General features: G+C 34.8%; 1 protein-coding gene across 1 annotated transcript; it reads right to left on the reverse strand.

Moving 5' to 3' along the window:
• Window positions 1-18,183: 18,183 nt before the first annotated feature.
• LOC111391624 lies at window positions 18,184-18,976 on the reverse strand. Its single transcript, XM_023016877.1, has one exon. It carries the CDS (start codon window positions 18,853-18,855, stop codon window positions 18,391-18,393), a length of 465 nt encoding a protein of 154 aa, XP_022872645.1. The 5' UTR covers window positions 18,856-18,976; the 3' UTR covers window positions 18,184-18,390.
• Window positions 18,977-19,986: the final 1,010 nt, after the last annotated feature.

The raw sequence follows: 19,986 nt of genomic DNA on the forward strand, positions 1-19,986 counted from the left end.
ACCACTCTTGCATTTTTTCACTCAATGCTTTCACCTAACTAAAGAATTAGTTAGACCTCAACCAAGTTTTATTCTTAAAGAATTAAAACTAGAATGTGAGTGAGAAATTGTAACATAGAAGACTCAAGGAAAAAAAGAAAAGAAGCAAAGCAATTTTAACACTTTCAATGGGAACTAATATTGAAGAAAGTGTTTCTTGAATTTTTTTGATTGGATGCTCTTTTTTTACTCAAAAAAAGATGAAATTGTATACTGTTGGCAGTTTCCAATTTTTTTGCTCGAAAATTCAACTACAATACCAACAAAAAAAGAAACAATTTTGGGTGCTAAAATTAGCGTACAAACAATTTTGAATTTTTTGGGGAGTTTTTTGGGTTAAATATTCAAAAGATGAAGAATGCGAAGAACCTGAAGAATGAAAGAAAAGAGAACAAAAGACTAAAACAAAAAAGTTAAAGGACATGACCTTGATTTTTTGGAACCTAAGCTCTGGTACCAATTGATGGCAACCCACGCAGCAGTAGTAGCTATGAAACCCACAAAAGATTAATTAAAACCCAAGCAAGTCACGAATCAACTTTTAGAGTTTAATCCAAAAATATTGAACCACTAAACTAACATAATCGTCGACAATATGTTCAACCCATGATCACAAGACTAAAAAAATCTCACTTGGATTATTTGAACGTTATAAGAAACCAATCTTGATAATTCCGGAGTTAGTTCAACAAAGAATAAAGATTGAAAGAATTATGCCTCTCAATAAATCTCTCAAAAATTAATAGGGGATTTTTGCGAAAGTTGAAGAATTTGAGTACCGAAGTGTACTATGCAACCTTATAGAACATTGCAACCCAGCCACTAAATTTTCTGCCTCCATGCATGCGATCGCATGTCTCGTTGCACTATGCAGTCGTATAGTGTAATTTCGCATCCTCTTCGTCCGTGACTTGAATTAAGTTGATCCAAAATTTTTTTTTCGAGACCAGCATGAAATTTGTCCCTTTGATTGTTATGATCAATGTTTTGTCTACTGTGGTTTGAGCAATTAGTCTTATCACTTCTTTAACCATCTTCAATCGCGACCTAGTCTTAGGCCTTTCTTCAACCATCAACTGATCTTTGCCCAAACTTGCTGTCGTGCCATGAATCACATTATTGTTAATTTGGTCATATCCAGTCACAATCAACACATACTTGATCATAATCGGTTATAATTAACACAGACTTAATCAGAGAGTGTTACAGTTAACATATAAATGGTCATCACCACCACAACACCTGTACCAATACCAACACTATTTAATTCATATGACGTACTTCCAATTTTTCATTTCTTTGCTCTCCAACTAGATCCACCACCACCACCATGTTTGTGCACCTTGCAATGACGCAGCGAGAGGCATCAATGAGCACAATCACTCGACGTCATTGTGCACCTTACGTGTCACTGCTCTACGCAATGCCTCGTAGTGGTATTGTTGCGCATCGAGATCGATCGAGAAAGCATCGATGAGTAAATGACTTGATGACGGTGGAGATAATGGAAGGTGTCGGTCAGCACTTGAAGACAATGGAGATGATGGCACTATGTAATTCGGGATTTTTTATGATTGGAGATTTAGGTGGGTATAATTTAGAGAGACAATAGAAAGGATAGAGAGAAAGAAAGAAGAGAATAATGATTAAATTAAAAAATGATATTTTTAATTTTTATTAATTAATTTAATCGATTTTTGTTATAACCTAATTTGTGAAATTAAAATGAGACAACCTTATTTTTGAATTATATAGTTTACGTATGGTTTGGGATAATTTTTACTAGAAAGGATTTTCATCCATGTTTTTGTTTCGTTCTACCATTAATATGGTACTACTGCTTTCTGTAAAGCGTTGAAATGAAATTCCCATGCGTCAAATTGATTTTCCTTTTATATAGGCTATACCTCAAGGAGTTCAAATTTTCAGGCACATGTAGTGGATTGAATTCATGACTTTCAGTTTCTTTAAAGCAGGTCTTCCCAAGATCTTGTTGTAAGTAGAGTTACTGTCCATGATTAAGAAATACATGCACTCTTGAAATGTGACTAACTCCTCACCAAGCTTAACCGTTAGTGTGATTTGTCTCCTTGAATCAAACTTTTCCCGATAAAACCATATATATGTTCGAACATTGGTAAACAAGGATTATTAACTTGCATTTGGTGAAAAATGCTTTCAAATAGTACAGTAAAGCTGCCGTTATCTACCATTACGCGGCTTAGGCTATTACGAGCTATTATAGCATGAACTACCAAGACATTACAATGGGGATACATGACTTCATGTTCACCGCATCTGTCAAAGATAATTAGAAGAGATATAGGTTTAAGGTTACCTCGAATCCAGCGTACCTCATGCATGGACTTTTTAGCTGTGTTGTTATATCCCATCTACTTATTTAATGTATCTCCACCAATGTAATTGCCTCTAATTATGGTATCAATTTCCTTGATCCGAGGAAGTAAATTAGGAGCATTGGCCTTTTGTTCGCCTTGCCATGTTCGACTTGTCCCGGCTCGTCCTTTTGATGGGTAAGGTGATTTTCTCCCTCCAGTCATTCCTTGCAAGGCCTTAATTGATTTTGCAACTTGATCATTCTTAATACTTCATAAAATTCATCGGTATTGTGATCCGTATTGTGATGTATCTTGCAAGAATTTTGCTTTCTAATCTGTGGAAGAGGCATTGGTCGCAGCAGATGTGGGGTTGATGATATCGAGTGAACCACCTTGTACCTGGATTCCAAGAAATATGAATATCATTGCTTTGGTAATTTTAAAGTGTATGTCTTACCTTTAATTTTCTTAGTTCGCACTTGCTCTATCTACTTTTGGTTGGTGATAGTGTTTTCTGTCTGAATTTCATTTTGGATTAGATTTACCAACTAGTAGAAGAAGTAGGATTTTGGTTATGGACATCACCCCAGAAGGGAGTTTCCATTAGCAAACCATTCCATAAGGCATCTCTAGCCTTCTCATTCGATATAATTTAGCAAGCTGTCAATTTGACACTAAACATGAGAAGCAGCTTTTTAGATGTTCTCCTTCCTCCTGCCGCATATCATTTAATCGTGCAGCTAGAGCTTGTCCCAACCTGTTTCTAGCAAATGCTCTTAGGAAATCTTATTTCAATTGACCAGCTCTTAATAAATAATAATGGTAATCTACAGTACATATTTTGGCCGATTCGTCCAGATTTAAGTGGAATCCCTGGCTTTTTAGTGTGGGGCTTGCTTATTTCAACTTCATGTTGTGTCATACACAAATTAGACAAGTGGTACATGGGGTTTCCTTTTCTATTGTATTTGTCGATTACTGGGCGAATGAAGTTATTCGAGATAGGTAGCTCCTTGATGTTCCTAGAGAACTGCAGATTTCCCTATCATGTTTTTACCTAAATATCACTCTCTTCTTCTCTTCTCGAAATTGTTATTTGTCTTTGAGATTTGGAGGCTGTTGCTCTTTTCACTGTAAAGGAATTAATTCCTCTATTTTTATTGAATTCAATTGTATATGTACAGCAGTATATATACAAAAAAATATTACAACCAATCTTTACAGCTATACAATTTTAACATAATGGCAGGATCGAATCTTCATCATTTGTTACGTTTCTGATTTGTTGAGATTGCATCAAATCTGCTGCTGTGATTAAGCTCTTGATCTGCTGGTGTTTCATCAAATTTGCTGCTGTGATTAGGCTCCTGATTTGCTGCTATAATTTCACCAAATCTGCTGCTGTAATTTCGGTTCTGATCTTCAGCCTTGAATTCAGTTTTGCTGACTTCATTCTCTACACGCCCCTCCAGATTGAGGGGGCGTGTAGAGAATGAAGTCAGCAAAACTGAATTCAAGGCTGAAGATCAGAACCGAAATTACAGCAATAGATTTGGTGAAATTATAGCAGCAAATCAGGAGCCTAATCACAGCAGCAAATTTGATGAAACACCAGCAGATCAAGAGCTTAATCACAGCAGCAGATTTGATGCAATCTCAACAAATCAGGAACGTAACAAATGAGGAAGATTCGATCCTGCCATTATGTTAAAATTGTATAGCTGTAAAGATTGGTTGTAAAATTTCTTTATATATATACTGCTGTACATATACAATTGAATTCAATAAAAAAAAAAAACAGATGAATTAATTCCTTTACATTACAGCAACAGATTTGGTGAAATTATAGCAGCAAATCAGGAGCCTAATCATAGCAGCAAATTTGATGAAACACCAGTAGATCAAGAGCTTAATCACAACAGCAGATTTGATGCAATCTCAATAAATCAGGAACGTAACAAATGAGGAAGATTCGCTCCAGCCATTATGTTAATATTGTATAGCTATAAAGATTGGTTGTAAGATTTCTTTATATATATACTGCTGTACATATACAATTGAATTCAATAAAAACAGAGGGAGATTGGGTTGAAGAATTGGAGGAAGACATTTAGACGTTGGTTTGTTGATGGCTATACTGATACCATTTAAATGAATTAATTCCTCTAAATAAAAGATCTACATAATAATAACAAAGGTAATCTATTCCCATGGTGTCAACATGCCTTCGTGAAGTGTTTCGAGGTTGAGAGGGGTAAGTCGTTCGAATGTTGCGGTGGCAAATGTGGCTTTTGGAATTGGGTTAAGAAAGGTGAATGCAGCGAAGAGTCAAGCAACGTTCATGATGTTTGTAGCATGTTCGAATCTCTACTTCAGTCAAAGGACGAACAAGAGTTGAATATTTTCGTGAACGTGACAGTCCGAAAGACTAAAGCAAGTGTTGAAGGAGATAAAAAAGGAAAGGGCCCAGCTTGAGTCTTTATGTGATCCGCAGTGTAAGAGAAAAAGGGTGTACCAAAAAAACTTCAAAAGCAGAGCCCATTGGAATCGAATTCAAAGGAAAGGTATGTCTTAATATGTTTATGTCGATTGAAAATGTGAGAAATTAAGATAGATCTCATATCGTTTATATTATCATGTGGGGAAAGTCCACTTCAACTAAAGGAAAGAAATCACAGGTAGGCCGAAGTAATCTCGGGGATGTGTCACACATCGTTAAGGGAGCTCAACAACCACAACATCCCATTTCCACACAATTTTCATTGGTCAGTATATTTACAGTAGTCGTGCAAATTGTGAATAAATGTTTTGTTCGTGTATACATTTCGTGCAGGTTCACGAGGGAAGTCGTACACTTACATAACCCATACCTTAACCAAATATAATCTCTCCGTGTTCAAAAAATGTTATATTCAATGCCCGAGGAAATTTTTCCTCAAAAAGTACCTACTATATGTTCGTGCATATGATAGTTTACATACTACATATTCCACAGTATTAAATCGGCTGCCCTACTACTACCATCATTTGGCGAACCAAGACGGAATAAACTTATGATATTGGATGAATATAATTGGACACGGCTAATAGGTATTTCTTGTTAATGTAAAAATAAGGTGTGTAGCTATAAAATGCATACTTATATTACTCATTTTATCTATAAATAGATCCGTCACACTTTTTTTCTTGTAAACAAAATTGCAGGAAGGACAAATAGATTATGGTGGATTTAAAGCAATTATGAGAAAAGATAATGGAAGGAGAACCATGGGAAACATAGTATGCTTGGGAGATGTCCTTGGACTAGGACTTGTAGAGATAAAGATTGCGGCTGAGAACGTTGATATTAAATTCAACTCTGATTTTCCATTTTACGTTTTTCATTTATAATTTTATTTTCTACGGAAGATTTGATTCAATATTGTAATCCAAAAGGCTTTATATCATCCATTCGAACAGCTGTCTTTCTTTTAAACATGTTGCCATTTTAATGTGATGGAATGAAATATAACCCCGCAGCTCCTCATATTTATAATCGTTCTTATTATCATTGACGTTTGCTTCTTATTTTCGACCCATTCCATTATTCCAATTGTTTCATCATCAACGTCTGCTACATATCTGCAAGCGTAACAAAAGATTGACACATTTTGTCATAATTCAACTGTAAAGGAGTGCTAACAATCCATTGTAGTTTACTATGATCTCCGTGTGGGATCTACGCACATCTCTCCTCCAACTTCGCATGATGTACCTGTCTGGCACAAATGTAACATTTTTACGGATCAAAACTGATATTGTATGTCTGCAATATTCCTTGAAACTCGAATAAATGACAACTGCAAATAATGTCACATTTCTCTCCAAAATGTGATTGTATATGTTTTTCTCTTCCTTCGTTCGTGATACATTACATCCTCACGCATATCATGAATAGTCCCTGAACACCCCTTTGACGCCGAAATGGGATCGCAATAAACCTTCCAATGAACTCATCTTGAACTTCCCTGAATTTGAAAATTGTATAAACAGCTTGAAATTGCTGCTCCATTTGAGAATACAATTTGAAATCGGCTTGAAACTCTTTTTCTACCTTATTTCACAGTGTTTGCTCATACTGTTCCACAAATTACTTCAACGACACATATCATTGAAACACATTCATATTCTCACTCCGTTGGGTTATTAACATTTCTGTCTAGAAAATTGTTTTCAAATAGCAAGGAACCCAACGGAATCTATTCTCATACAACCTGATCAACCAATTATTTTCTTGCAAGTTGTACATTTCGATCATTCCTCCCCAACCTTCTTCAAATTATTCAACATTTTGAGAATCATAAACCAATAGATGGATTGCAAAGAATATAAAACGCTTGTCAATGTGGTATCCAAACTTCTCAAGTGACCTTTTCGTAATGTGCCACAAGTACTATCTATGTTTTGTATTTGGAAGCACGATCTCAATTGCATTTTTGCATGACCTTATCCTGGTCGATAATTATCTCGTGTGCTTGGCCATACATACGCAGCAGCTACGTCCTAAAAAGCCAGACAAATGTGTTTGTTTTTTCATTCGACAACAAACCACAACCAAAAAATGTTGATAATCCATGATGATTCACTCCAACAAAACGAGCACCCAAAAAACATCATTGAACTCCTTCTATGCTTCTCTACTCCTATTATCTGCCCAAAAAACCCATTCGAATTAATTTCCCAAATAGTCACTGAACTTTGCCAAAAGTTCCTAAGAGGTCACTGAACTTTAAAACTCCCTTAAATAGTCATTGAACTTTGCAAAAAATTTTCAGGAGGTCACTGAATTTCAAAATATTCCTAAAGAGTCATTGAACTTGTCAAAAAGTTTCAAGGAGGTCACTAAATTTTGTAAAAAGTCCCTATAAGGTCACTAAATCAGTGATGTATGGGGTCTCAATTTGCAAAGTTGAGTGATCTCCTAGGATTTTTTTGCAAATTCCACTGACTATTTAAGAAAGTTTTGAAGTTTAGTGACCTCCTACAAACTTTTTACAAAGTTCAGCGACTATTTAGGGAAGTTTTGAAATTCAGTGACCTTTTGAGACTTGTTTTGCAATGTTTAGGGGGTGTTCCATCTGCTGTTTTCTATTTTTAATTTTCAAAAACGCTCAAAACGCATTTAATCGCTCGTTTTTGAAAATTGATTTCTGAAAACAAGGAAAAATTTATAACTGAAAACACAAAAAGATTTTTTTTTATTTTATATTTTTTTTGGGTGTTTTCAATTAAAAAACCCAAACACATAAAACGCTCAAAACATGTCGTTTTCGAATTTATTTTTTTATTTCTTTTTAGGGATATTCAGCAGTACTTTTAAAATAGTAAATTCACCATGTTTAAAATATATATTATCTGGTAATATATTAACTTAAAATTATTATGTTTTACTAAATAATCAAATTAATTGAATAAATGTCATAAAATAATTTCTTAACATTTATTATTTATTATTTTATTTTTTTAGCAAGAAAAAATAGAAAATTCACGAAGTTTAAAATATGTATATTATTTGGTAATGTATTAACTTAAAATTATTATATTTTACTAAATAATCAGATTAGTTGAATAAATGTCATAAAAAATTTTCTAAAAATTTATTATTTTATTTTTGTAGCAAGAAAAAATAATAAATTCACTAAGTTTAAAATATATATTATCCGTTAATGTATCAGCTTAAAATTATTATGTTTTACTAATCAAATTAATTGAAAAAATGCTATAAAGCAATTTCTAAAAATTTTAAACCAAACGTATTTTCTAGTTTTCTATTCTGAGAAACTGTTTTTCAAAATGGCAAACCAAACACGTTTTCTATAATTCAAAGATGGTCCCTCAAAGCAAAAAGAGTTTTCTGTTTTCATTCTTGAAAACAGAAAACAAAAATGCAAACCAACCGCTCCCTTAGTGGCTATTTGGGAAATTAACCTAAAAAAACATTCTATAGCCAGGATTCTTTGTCCAAATCTATACCAAAGTAAAATCCCCTACACCTTGTTTGTATGTTCCAAAAGTATGATTGTATTGCTGTCGCATCTCCCCCTCCAAATTTTAACCATCTCACTTATTAAATATGATTTTGACAATCATTCTTTAAGCAAGTCATGTTCTCATGACCACCTGCCCCAACTACTGTAGAATTATAACTTTTGTGTAGGAGAATTCAAGCCACATCGTTGACATCAACTCGTCGTTTAATATGTGCACCCAGTTCTTGATTACATCGATATAGCCTGGACTTTGACATACTTTTTTTGGATTGTGTTCGAGGTAGACTATGTTAATTTGCCTTCTTCCGCATATATTTGAAGATGCAGTCAGCCTTGCCTTATATCCTATCTGAACGGTGGGTAGCAATTTCAAAGAACCGCTTATATTAGTGGTACTTCGGCCTTCACAACTACATATTAATGTTATATATCTTACAATCCCATTGTCATCCTTTTTCAAATGGGAAACCCGACGTCGTAAGCATATCTTTTATATAAATCAAACATTTCTTTTTCTATCATGGATGTCATACCCACTTCGAGCACAATTGTCCTCTCCACTACTGAAATTCATCATCCTCTGTGTTCAAATTGTCCATCATGTTGTCGTTATCAGATTGTATCAAATTTTCGTCACTCATATCTTCCACAATTATTTGCAACCAACCAAAAAAAAAAAAAATGACATGCCAAGATGATATTCGCCAAACACATTTCAAAAAGGTGAAAAAATAATGAATCACTAGTAAACAAACCATTTAAATCATCGTGTTCGATAATACGAGTTTCAGGCTAATTGTACACATCAACAGCCGTAGGCAACGTTCGTATTCATAACTACATCTCGAAATTTAATTCTCAATTTCACCGCTAACAGTACATCAGGCCATCATTTTTACTACCTTCGTATTTGATACATTTTTAATTAATTCAACTCGAAAATTGAAGGTAAGTGTATGTCACAGCATGCCAACATCTCGAACTAAGTTTTTTCATGTTTAACTTGCTAATACAGTTTATAATAACTTCAAATACTCTTCAATTTGTACTAAAATAAATTTACTTGGCCAGCATTATTTTAAATAAATACAAAAATTTACGGAGAAAACCTATACATTTATGGTACTAAAATGTTCAATAAAGACAACATACCTTTGTCCGACATTTTTTCAACCTAATGAATGCCTCGCCTTACTCAGGTTCAGTTCTGGGATGAATGTCAGGTGCCTCTAGGGATGAACGACGGGGTCTGGAGACAGAGGATTGATGTCGATGCCGAAAATGTTGGAAAAAATTGAGTGAGCGGCTCACTTTTGGCACAATTTTCGATGGGACCCGTTGGTCAAATATGGAATATCAAAGTTGATATGTGTTCTCCTCTACGAGAACATCGATTTCATGTATTTATTTGCCAAAAATGAAGCTCGGGTGAATGAGAAATTGGAGCTCAAAGTTGGTCATTGGAAGTTGGTTTTATGGGAAAAATACATTTATCCCATATTGAAAAACCAAGGAAACTCAAACCACTTTATATATGACTATGCTTTGGAGATGTGTAATCATGTTTAGCATAGAGGTTCTCTCCACGTGCGCACGCAGGGGGGTGTAAATCACGAATCGAAATGGCCTTCGGACCTTGAACTTGGGTGCGGACGCGACTTGCGCACACGAATGTCGGACCGAACAAGACAAAAATGGCCCCATCGGAGAGCCCACGTTTTGCCAATTTTTTTTTTGCTTCTCCAATGACTTTTGCAAAAACTACAATGGACTCCCAATGGTCACACTATTAATGGGAAGTAACTCCAATGGACTCCCAATGATCACAGTGTTAATGGGAAGTATGCCTATAAAAAGGCTCATTCTCCAGCAATCTAACACACTAAAAAATCTCGCCTACATTCCTACATACACAATTTCTTCTTTTCTGCATTCCTTGTCCAGTAAGGTCTTGTTCTTGTGGTGATATTGTTCGAATATTAGATCAGTTCGCCAGAGTAGTATTTGCGGGGCTCAAATTCTACTATATACCGTTGTATCCTGGGAAACAGACGCTCGGATTAAAACTCAAGCACGTACGGTGAGAGGGCGAATCTGTTTTAAGGACACTGTGTTTACACAGGCCTCGGGTTAAAAGTTTATATGAAGTTATAAACATGTCGTTACTTTTTTTGTTCTCTAAAATTTCTGTTAATTTTCAGCTTTCCCGTTTAGATTTATTAAATTAACGTGTTTTACATAACTTAATATAATTTAGTTCTAAATTAGATTAATATATTGTGGTTAATATAATTTAGTTCTAAATTAGATTAATATATTGTGGTTCATAATAATTTAGTTTATTGTGTAATTAACTAATATTATAAATCGGTATGAGAAAACTCGGTATTTAATCTTATTGTATGCGTAAAATCAAGTTTGTGCAAATTTGGTATACAATCTGTGCATATATGGTATGCTTCATATATGGTATATTGCATATACGGTATGCTACATATACAGTATCTAAAATTGCATATACGATACCCGTAAATTCGGTATCATTCCACTAACATAATTCTCAACAAACTTAAAACAGATTTTATACACATTGGTAGTAAATAAATTGTTTATTTTATTTTATTGAGATAAACAAGTTGTTTATTAGAAACTAATATTTGTTTCATTTTCAAAAATGGCTACCGAACCAACCAACATGGATGTGATCCAAACTGCTCTTGCTGAAAATCAGGCTGTGGGTTGTAAAGTGGCTCAAGGGCCAAGCTCCGTTGTGGCTCAAACTATGACTAGAATGCCAAGTCATGTTGTGAGCCAAATTGGCCAAACTGTAATTGTTCCAGTTAATCATAGAGAAAAATCGGAGAAATTTAATGGTTCGAATTTCAAAATGTGGCAGCAGAAAATGCTTTTTTTCTTGACCACCTTGAATCTTGCGAGATTCTTGACTGAAACTGCTCCAAAACTTAATGAGAGCGAGAGAGATGTGCAAGCATTGAGCGCACTTGATGCTTGGAAGCATTCGAACTTTCTATGCCAAAATTATATCATGAACAGCCTAGTAGATGCGCTGTACAATATGTATAGCACCATGAAAACTGCTAAAAAATTGTGCGAGTCCTTGGACCAGAAATACAAAACTGAAGATGCCGGGGCTAAAAAGTTTATAGTCGGCAAATTCCTAGACTATAAGATGGTGGACTCCAAAACTGTTATCAGTCAAGTGCAAGAACTCCAAGTGATCATTCACGAAATTCATGCCGTAGGAATGATGTTGAGTGAAACTTTTCAGGTGGCTGCAATTATAGAAAAATTGCACCCCGCGTGGAAAGATTTCAAGACTATTTGAAAAACAAACGAAAGGAAATGAAAGTCAAAGAACTCGTTGTTAGACTTTGAATCGAAGAAGACAACAAGAGTTCCGAGAAGAAGTGGTTCAATCCTGGTGTGGCCAAAGCCAATGTTGTGGAGCTTGGTCAAAGTAGTAAAAACTACAAAAACAAGTATGGGCCATCCGGTGGCAAAAGAACCAAGCAAGAACTAAAAGGTGGAATTGTCAAGAAGAAATTCCAAAGGAAATGCTTCAATTGTGACAAAGTGAGTCACAAGTCTTCGGAGTGTAGATTACCGAAGAACAAGAAAGAAACGAACGTGGTTGACTACATGGCACAAGATGTGTCGGAGCTGAATCTCGCAGCAGTCATTTCTGAAGTAAACATGATGGGTTCAAACTCTAAAGAGTGGTGGATTGACACCGGTACTACAAGGTATGTGTGCTCTGATAAAGAGATGTTTGATACGTTCGAAGCTGTTGAGAACGGGGAGAAGTTGTTCATGGGAAATTCAGCAACTTCTGAAATCAAGGGTCAAGGAAAAGTGGTTCTGAAGATGACCTCGGGAAACGAACTGACTCTCAACAATGTGCTTTATGTGCTGGAAATTTGCAAGAATTTAGTGTCCGCGTCGCTATTGAATAAGCATGGTTTCCGCATTGTTTTTGAGTCAGACAAAGTCATTCTTTCAAAAAGTGGAATGTTTGTCAGAAAAGGTTATATTTCTGACGATATGTTTAAACTCAATGTAATGGTTGTGAAACCAAAAATGAATAAAGCAAGTTCTTCTGCTTATTTGCTTGAGTCTTCCAATTTGTGGCATGGTAGACTAGGACACGTTAACTATGATACTTTACGAAGACTAGTTAACTCTAACTGCATACCTAAGTTCAATAACAATTCCAAACATAAGTGTGAAACTTGTGTTGAAACAAAATTGATAAGGTCATCGTTTAAATTAATTGAACAGAACACAGAACCACGTGTGAGATCTAAAACTTGTATAAACAAGAGGTAGCAACAAGTATTTTATTACTTTTGTCAATGATAGCACAAAATACTGCTATGTATATCTGCTTAAAAGCAAGGATGAAGCTATAGAGAAATTTATTCTCTATAAGAATGAAGTTGAGAATCAACTTAATAAGGAAATTAAGGTGATGCGAAGTGATCGAGATGGTGAGTATGAAGCACCATTTGCTGAATTCTGTGCACAACACGGAATCATACATGAAACCATCGCCCCTTATTCACCGCAACAAAATGGTGTTGCTGAATGGAAAAATCGTACCTTAAAAGAGACAATGAATGCAATGCTCGCAAGTTCTGGGTTACCTCAGAACATGTGGGGAGAAGCTATGTTATCAGCAAATTACCTTTTAAATAAGGTGCCCCGAAAGAAATCGGAAAAGACCCCTTATAAGTTATGGAAAGAAAGAATGTCTACCCATAAACACTTGCGAGTATGGGGGTGTCTTGTTAAAGTGGTTGTTCCATCACCAAAGAAGGTAAGGATAGGCCCAAAAACTATAGCCTGTGTCTTCATTGGCTATGCACATAATAGTAGTACGTATCACTTTCTTGTGTATGATTCAAAAATTCCAGCCATACACAAAAACAGGATAATCGAATCAAAGAATGCTACATTCTTTGAAGAAGTATTTCCATACAGATCCAAAAAGGAAGCAAGCTCCTCTAAACGAACATATGAGACAATGACTGAAAATAGTTAGAACGAAGAATTAGAAGAAGAGACCAAGGTTAGATGCAGCAAACGGGAAAGGACAGAAAAATATTATGGTTCTGATTTTCTGACCTATATGCTAGAAAGTGAACCTTAAAGTTATCAAGAAGCAGTGAATTCCTCGGAAAGACCTCAATGGAAAAAAGCAATTGAAAGTGAAATAGATTCCATACTGCAAAATCATACATGGGAGCTAGTGGATTTTCCTCCAGGAAGCAAACCACTTGGCTACAAATGGATTTTCAAAAGGAAAATGAAAGTAGATGGAACTATCGAGAAGTATAAGGCCAGATTAGTAATTAAAGGCTATAAACAAAGGGAAGGCCTTGATTACTTTGATACGTACTCTCCAGTGACGAGAATAACATCTATTAGGATGATACTTGCGATTGCCGCTTTGCGAAATCTTGAAGTACATCAAATGGATGTTAAAATTGCCTTTCTAAATGGAGATTTAGAAGAAGTTTACATGAAACAACCTAAGGGATTTTCATCACCAGGACAGGAAAAGAAAGTTTGTAAACTGGTGAAGTCACTATATGGTTTGAAACAAGTACCAAAACAATGGCATGAAAAATTTGACAATGTCATGATTGAGAGTGGATTTAAAATCAATGAATGTGACAAATGTGTTTACGTCAAAGACACTAAAGATGGATATGTCATCTTATGTCTTTACGTTGACGACATACTTATTGTTGGTAGTGACAATAAGATGATTGAATCCACTAAAAATATGTTAAACCCGAGATTTGACATGAAAAATATGAGTTTAGCTGATGTTATACTTGAAGTGAAAATCTCAAGAACATCAAATGGGGTTGTTCTAAGTCAGTCACATTATGTGGACAAAATTTTAGGAAAATTTCATAAGGATAATACTGGCTTGACTAGAACACCAATAGATACGAGTCAACATCTGTCTAAAAACAGAGGAGAAAGTATCTCTTAAGTAGAATACTTGAGAGTTATCGAAAGTCTAATGTACTTAATGAGTTGTACTAGACCAGACATAGCCTACACAGTCGGTAAACTGAGTAGATACACGAGTAATCCAGGAGCTGATCACTGAAAATGAATTGTAAGAGTACTAAGGTACTTAAGATAGACTCGTGACTATGGACTACATTATACTAGATATCCAGCAATCATTGAAGGATACAATGATGCTAATTGGATATCTAATATAAAAGACTCAAAATCCACAAGTGGATATGTGTTCACATTGGGTGGTGCTGTCATATCGTGGAAATCCTCTAAGCAAACGGTTATAGCCAGATCTACGATGGAATCTGAGTTTACAGTTTTAGATAAATGTGGTGAAGAGGCTGAATGATTGCGTAACTTCTTAGAGGATATTTCAAGATGATCAAAACTTGTGCTAGCAATTTGCATATATTGTGACAGTTAATCGGCAATAGGAAGGGCACAGAGTAACATAAATAATGGCAAGTCTAGACATATACATCGTAGACACAATACCATAAGACAACTACTCTCAACTTGACTTATCACTATTGACTATATAAGGTCAAGAGATAACCTTGCGGATCCGCTAACCAAAGGGTTAAATAGAGAGTTAGTTATGAAATCATCAAAAGGAATGAGACTTAAGCCCTTGAAAGAATAAGTCATTACAAAGGAAAACACAATCTAATTGACTGGAGATCCCAAGATCTAGGTTCAATGGGAAAACCTAACTATAAAGACATGATAAAATCACTGTGGGGGTATTACCTCCTGTCCATTCCTATGATGTAACAGTGATACCCGTAAGGATGAAGGTTAAGCAATATGCTTGTAATGATTCTCATGCGTCGTAAATCGAGCAAAGTAATGGCGGTTATTTGTAATAAGAAATCACCTATGTGAGAGAGAAGTGGGACCGCTTCTAAGAGAATTGTGTGGGGCTCAATTCTTAAGAACTCCCACAGAACCAGGCATATGTTCATAGCCAAAACGAATAATGAGAACTGGATTATTTTAGGAGGAATCCTGTGTGAGGAATATCATCGTTTACACAAATGGCAGAACAGTTCAAGGACATCGCGTCTACTGGTCAGCCAGTGAAGTAAATATGCTTTCACAAGGGAAGGTTCAAAGGGTAACACCTACCTATCCTATGCAGAATTCTACCGCTGAACTTTATCACCAAGTCTTGTATCTCACGTTTCGTGTCTCTCCCAATTTTCATTCATGTGGGGGATTGTTGGAAAAAATTGAGTGAGCGGCTCACTTTTGGCACAATTTTCGATGGGACTCGTTGGTCCAATGTGGAATATCAAAGTTGATATGTGTTGTCCTCCGCGAGAACATCGATTTCATGTATTTATTTGCCAAAAATGAAGCTCGGGTGAATGAAAATTTGGAGCTCAAAGTTGGTCATTGGAAGTTGATTTTGTGGGAAAAATGCATTTATCCCACATAGGAAAATCAAGGAAACTCAAACCACTTTATATATGGCTATGCTTTGGAGATGTGTAATCATGTGTAGCATAGAAGCTCTCTCCACATGCACGCGCAGGGGGGTGTAAATCATAAACTGAAATGGCCTTCGAACCTTGAACTTGGGTGCGGGCACGACCTGCGCACACAAATGTCGGACTGAACAAGGTAAAAATGGCCCCATTGGAGAGCTCATGTTTTGCCAATTTTTTTTGACTTTCTTCAATGAATTTTGAGTTTCTAAACTGCAAAAATTTCAATGGACTCCCAATGGTCACAGTGTTAATGGGAAGTAATTCCAATGGACTCCCAATGGTCACAATGTTAATGGGTAGTATGCTTATAAAAAAGCTCATTCTCCAGCAAATCTAACACATTCGAAAATCTCATCTACATTCCTGCATACACAGTTTCTTCTTTTCTACATTCCTTGTCCAATAAGGTCTTGTTCTTGTAGTAATATTGTTCGGATACTAGATCAGTTCGCTAAAGTAGTATCTGCAGTGCTTAGATTCTACTATATACCGTTGTATTCTGAAAAACAAACGCTCGGATTAAAACTCAAGTACGTACGGTGAGAGGGCGAATCTGTTTTAAGGACACTGTGTTTACACAGGTCTCAGGTTAAAAGTTTATATGAAATTATAAACATGTTGTTAATTTTTTTGTTCTCTGAAATTTCTGTTAATTTTCAGCTTTCCCATTTAGATTTATTAAATTAACGTATTTTACATAACTTAATATAATTTAGTTCTAAATTAGATTAATATATCGTGGTTTATAATAATTTAGTTTATTTTGCAATTAACTAATATTATAAATCGGTATGAGAAAACCAGGTATTAATCTTATTGTATGCGTAAAATCAAGTTTGTGCAAATCCGGTATACAATCTGTGCATATACGATATGCTGCATATACGGTATATTGCATATACAGTATGCTGCATATACGATATCTAAAATGCATATACGGTACCCGTAAATTTGGTATCATTCCACCAACATAATTTCCAACAGAAAATTATTTAGACCACGACGCCAGAATTCCAATAAAGTAGCAATTTCTACAATATTCGGATTTGGAGTGTGGGATAGGGATGAGATTTTGGGGTTTTGATATATAGTGTGGAATATTGGGTGTTGAAATGGGAAAAAAAGGAGGCAGGTTGCTTCAAATAATTCAGCTGCCATGCCACTCTTTCAAATGGCATGTAACGAAGACTGTACACAAAGTTTTAGGCACCGTTAGTTAGGCACTAATTTTCTAGGGAAAATGGAATTAGAATGCCAATTTTCAACTTTTGTTTGTTTGATAGTGTTATATTTTCCATGGAAATTAAATTCTTGGATTTCTTGGAGATTGTAGTTTTCTAGCTTTTGTGGGAAAGGTAGTTGACGTTTTTTTTTTTTTTTTCTTTTTTTGGGTAATGGAAACAAATTTTAAGAATTATTGTAAAAAAAATTCCCTTTAATTGATAATTTTCATGTAAAACAAAGTCAAACGAACACAAAATTATACTTTTATTTCAAAACAGTTTTCACATGGAAAATTATACCAATCAAACACAATAATTTACAATTTCTTGGAAAACAATTTCAAGGCAATTGAATTCCTTGGAATTCTTTTTTTTACCCAAATTTTATCTTTACAATCAAACGAACCCTTTATTGTTAAAATTTTCAGCCATGTACTTCTATCAAATGGGGTGTAATACTTAATGTACAAATAGCTTTGTCCTTTATTTTTTTTAATTGTTTCTTAAAGGGTTGTTTGAGACTGTTATGATAGAGAATATGTGATTTAAAAATAAGGAAATTTTTTTATTGGAGCGTAATATTATTTTATTGAAAAATGTGCAGTTGAAATGAGATCAAATTACTGTTCAATAATGTATTTTGAGGGAAGAAAGGAGGCTTGAGACAAGGGCTAAATGGCTGATGTAGCGAGTTCATGTGGATGGACAAGTATGTAAAAGTTAGTTTTAATGATCACTCAAACATTTTATGTTAAATACATTGATGAAATAAAATTTGGGTGATTTAATTGCTAGTAGTTAACTAATTAGCTTGTTGCCAATAGAAATTCAATGACCTAATTATAGTTGAAGCAAAAGTTGGGTGACCTCCTATACAATTTATCCCACCAAAGTCACAATATTATTTAATCTATATACTCAGAAACATAATTATCTTACTACACAATCATCGATTAATTTGCTACGTTTGAGAATTCTGTAAGTTACTGCACAAAAGAAATAAATAAGTAGAAAATTGAACAGAGGCAAACTTATTTAAACTAAGCCCCATTGGGACCATTTTACACTTGAAAGTAACATAATTAAAGTTCACAAAACACATAGAAACTCTCATTTCCGACACTGAGAAGTGAGAGGCATTTATTTTGAAACATTAAAAGCATATCAATAGTAATAATAATAATACTTTTGGCGGCGAGATCCAGAGTCAGATCAAATCGAGGGCAGCATTCCTCCCTTGAGCCATCAGCAGAGCTTGAACCCTAGCTGCCATTACCCTTTCTTGAGCTTTATCGACTGCCTGAATGTCCTCAACTTTGCGAGTAGCAGACTTCAAATATTTATTACATGAACTACTCAATTCTTCCTTTCGAGCAACTTTACCTGTAGCACAATTTAAATGCGCCGCAAAATCACAATCAGCGCAATAATACAACCAATGATCTCTGTTCATCTTAACTTGACAAACATCGCATTCAAAGACAACGGTTTTATCCTCATAAGGGAAGTGGAATAAGAGATTGAGTTCATGCGGGTGCTTTTCAAGAAGTATTTTGGCTGGCAATTTTGCACAGTGAATATGGAGATCAAATTCACAGTGTGCACAACTGAAACTGAAGGCATTGCCTATTGATCCACATGCATTGCACGAAAATGATTTACTCGAATACATCGGTTTTGGGAAGACAGTCAAGGGGTGAGAGGGATGAGAAGTGTGTTGAAGAGAGCGAGGAATATTAAGGCATTGATCATGAAGATAGTAATCGCACGAATAGCAGCCATGAAATGGCCCATATATATATATATATATATATATATATAGATATAGAGGGTTAATATATGTGACAAGTTGCATTGCCCTACCAGCTGTTATGTATAGGGATACATTCTGCGAGCTCGATTTTTCATTATCTTGTCGAAAAGTCAGTTTTATAGTGAGTGATCTATTAATTTCTGCCATATCGTCGTCGTCACTTGTTATAAACTATTCATTAATAAAACTTCATTTTTTCTCCCACTAAACTTATTAATAAAACTCTGGTTTTTCATCTTTATGTAGTATGTATGAAACTTGTATATAAATGATTTAAATATTAAATAGACATACATGAATTGTGGATAAATGAATAGTACTTGTAGATCTCTCAAGTGTGTAAAGAAATTGAATATTTACAAAAAAAAAAAAATTATAAATATATGCCAAACATAATACACATTAATTTATAATACTTTGTTGTCCGCCCAAACATGATAAATTGACGAGATCATGGGAAAAATCAACATAGCGATTCACATTCTATCTTTAATAAAGTTGTGCATAAGAAATTCTTTTTCCCAGTAATGGTAAATTATTAAAGCTAAATATAGCTTTAAAAAGTTAGAAATAAACATGACTTTGATCGCGTGAAGAAAAAACATTAGGAGAATCACTTGATTATTAAAAAAAAATTGATTTTTTTTTTTTTTTAAATCAAATTGTGTTCTTTAATTCTTAGGAAATTGCTAAGCCAGCACATTGAATTGACTTTTCTTCGTTGACGTGGTCATCAATTAGATTTTTTTTATCCAACTGTGTTCTTTAATTCTTGGGACACTGCTAAGCCAGCATATTGCATTGACTTTTCTTCGTTGACTTTTCACTATTGGAATATATAATTACAGATTCTTGTTATCCTTTTAACGGTAAGCGTATGAGAAATTTCTAATTATTCAATTATTACTTGGATACACATTCACATACCCCGATCTTTCGGTTTATATATTATCAAATTCCTACAAATTGAAAGAAAAGTAAGTCCATGTA

The sequence above is a fragment of the Olea europaea genome, chromosome 3 (genome assembly GCF_002742605.1).
Source record: "Olea europaea var. sylvestris chromosome 3, O_europaea_v1, whole genome shotgun sequence".
Classification (NCBI taxonomy): domain Eukaryota; kingdom Viridiplantae; phylum Streptophyta; class Magnoliopsida; order Lamiales; family Oleaceae; genus Olea; species Olea europaea.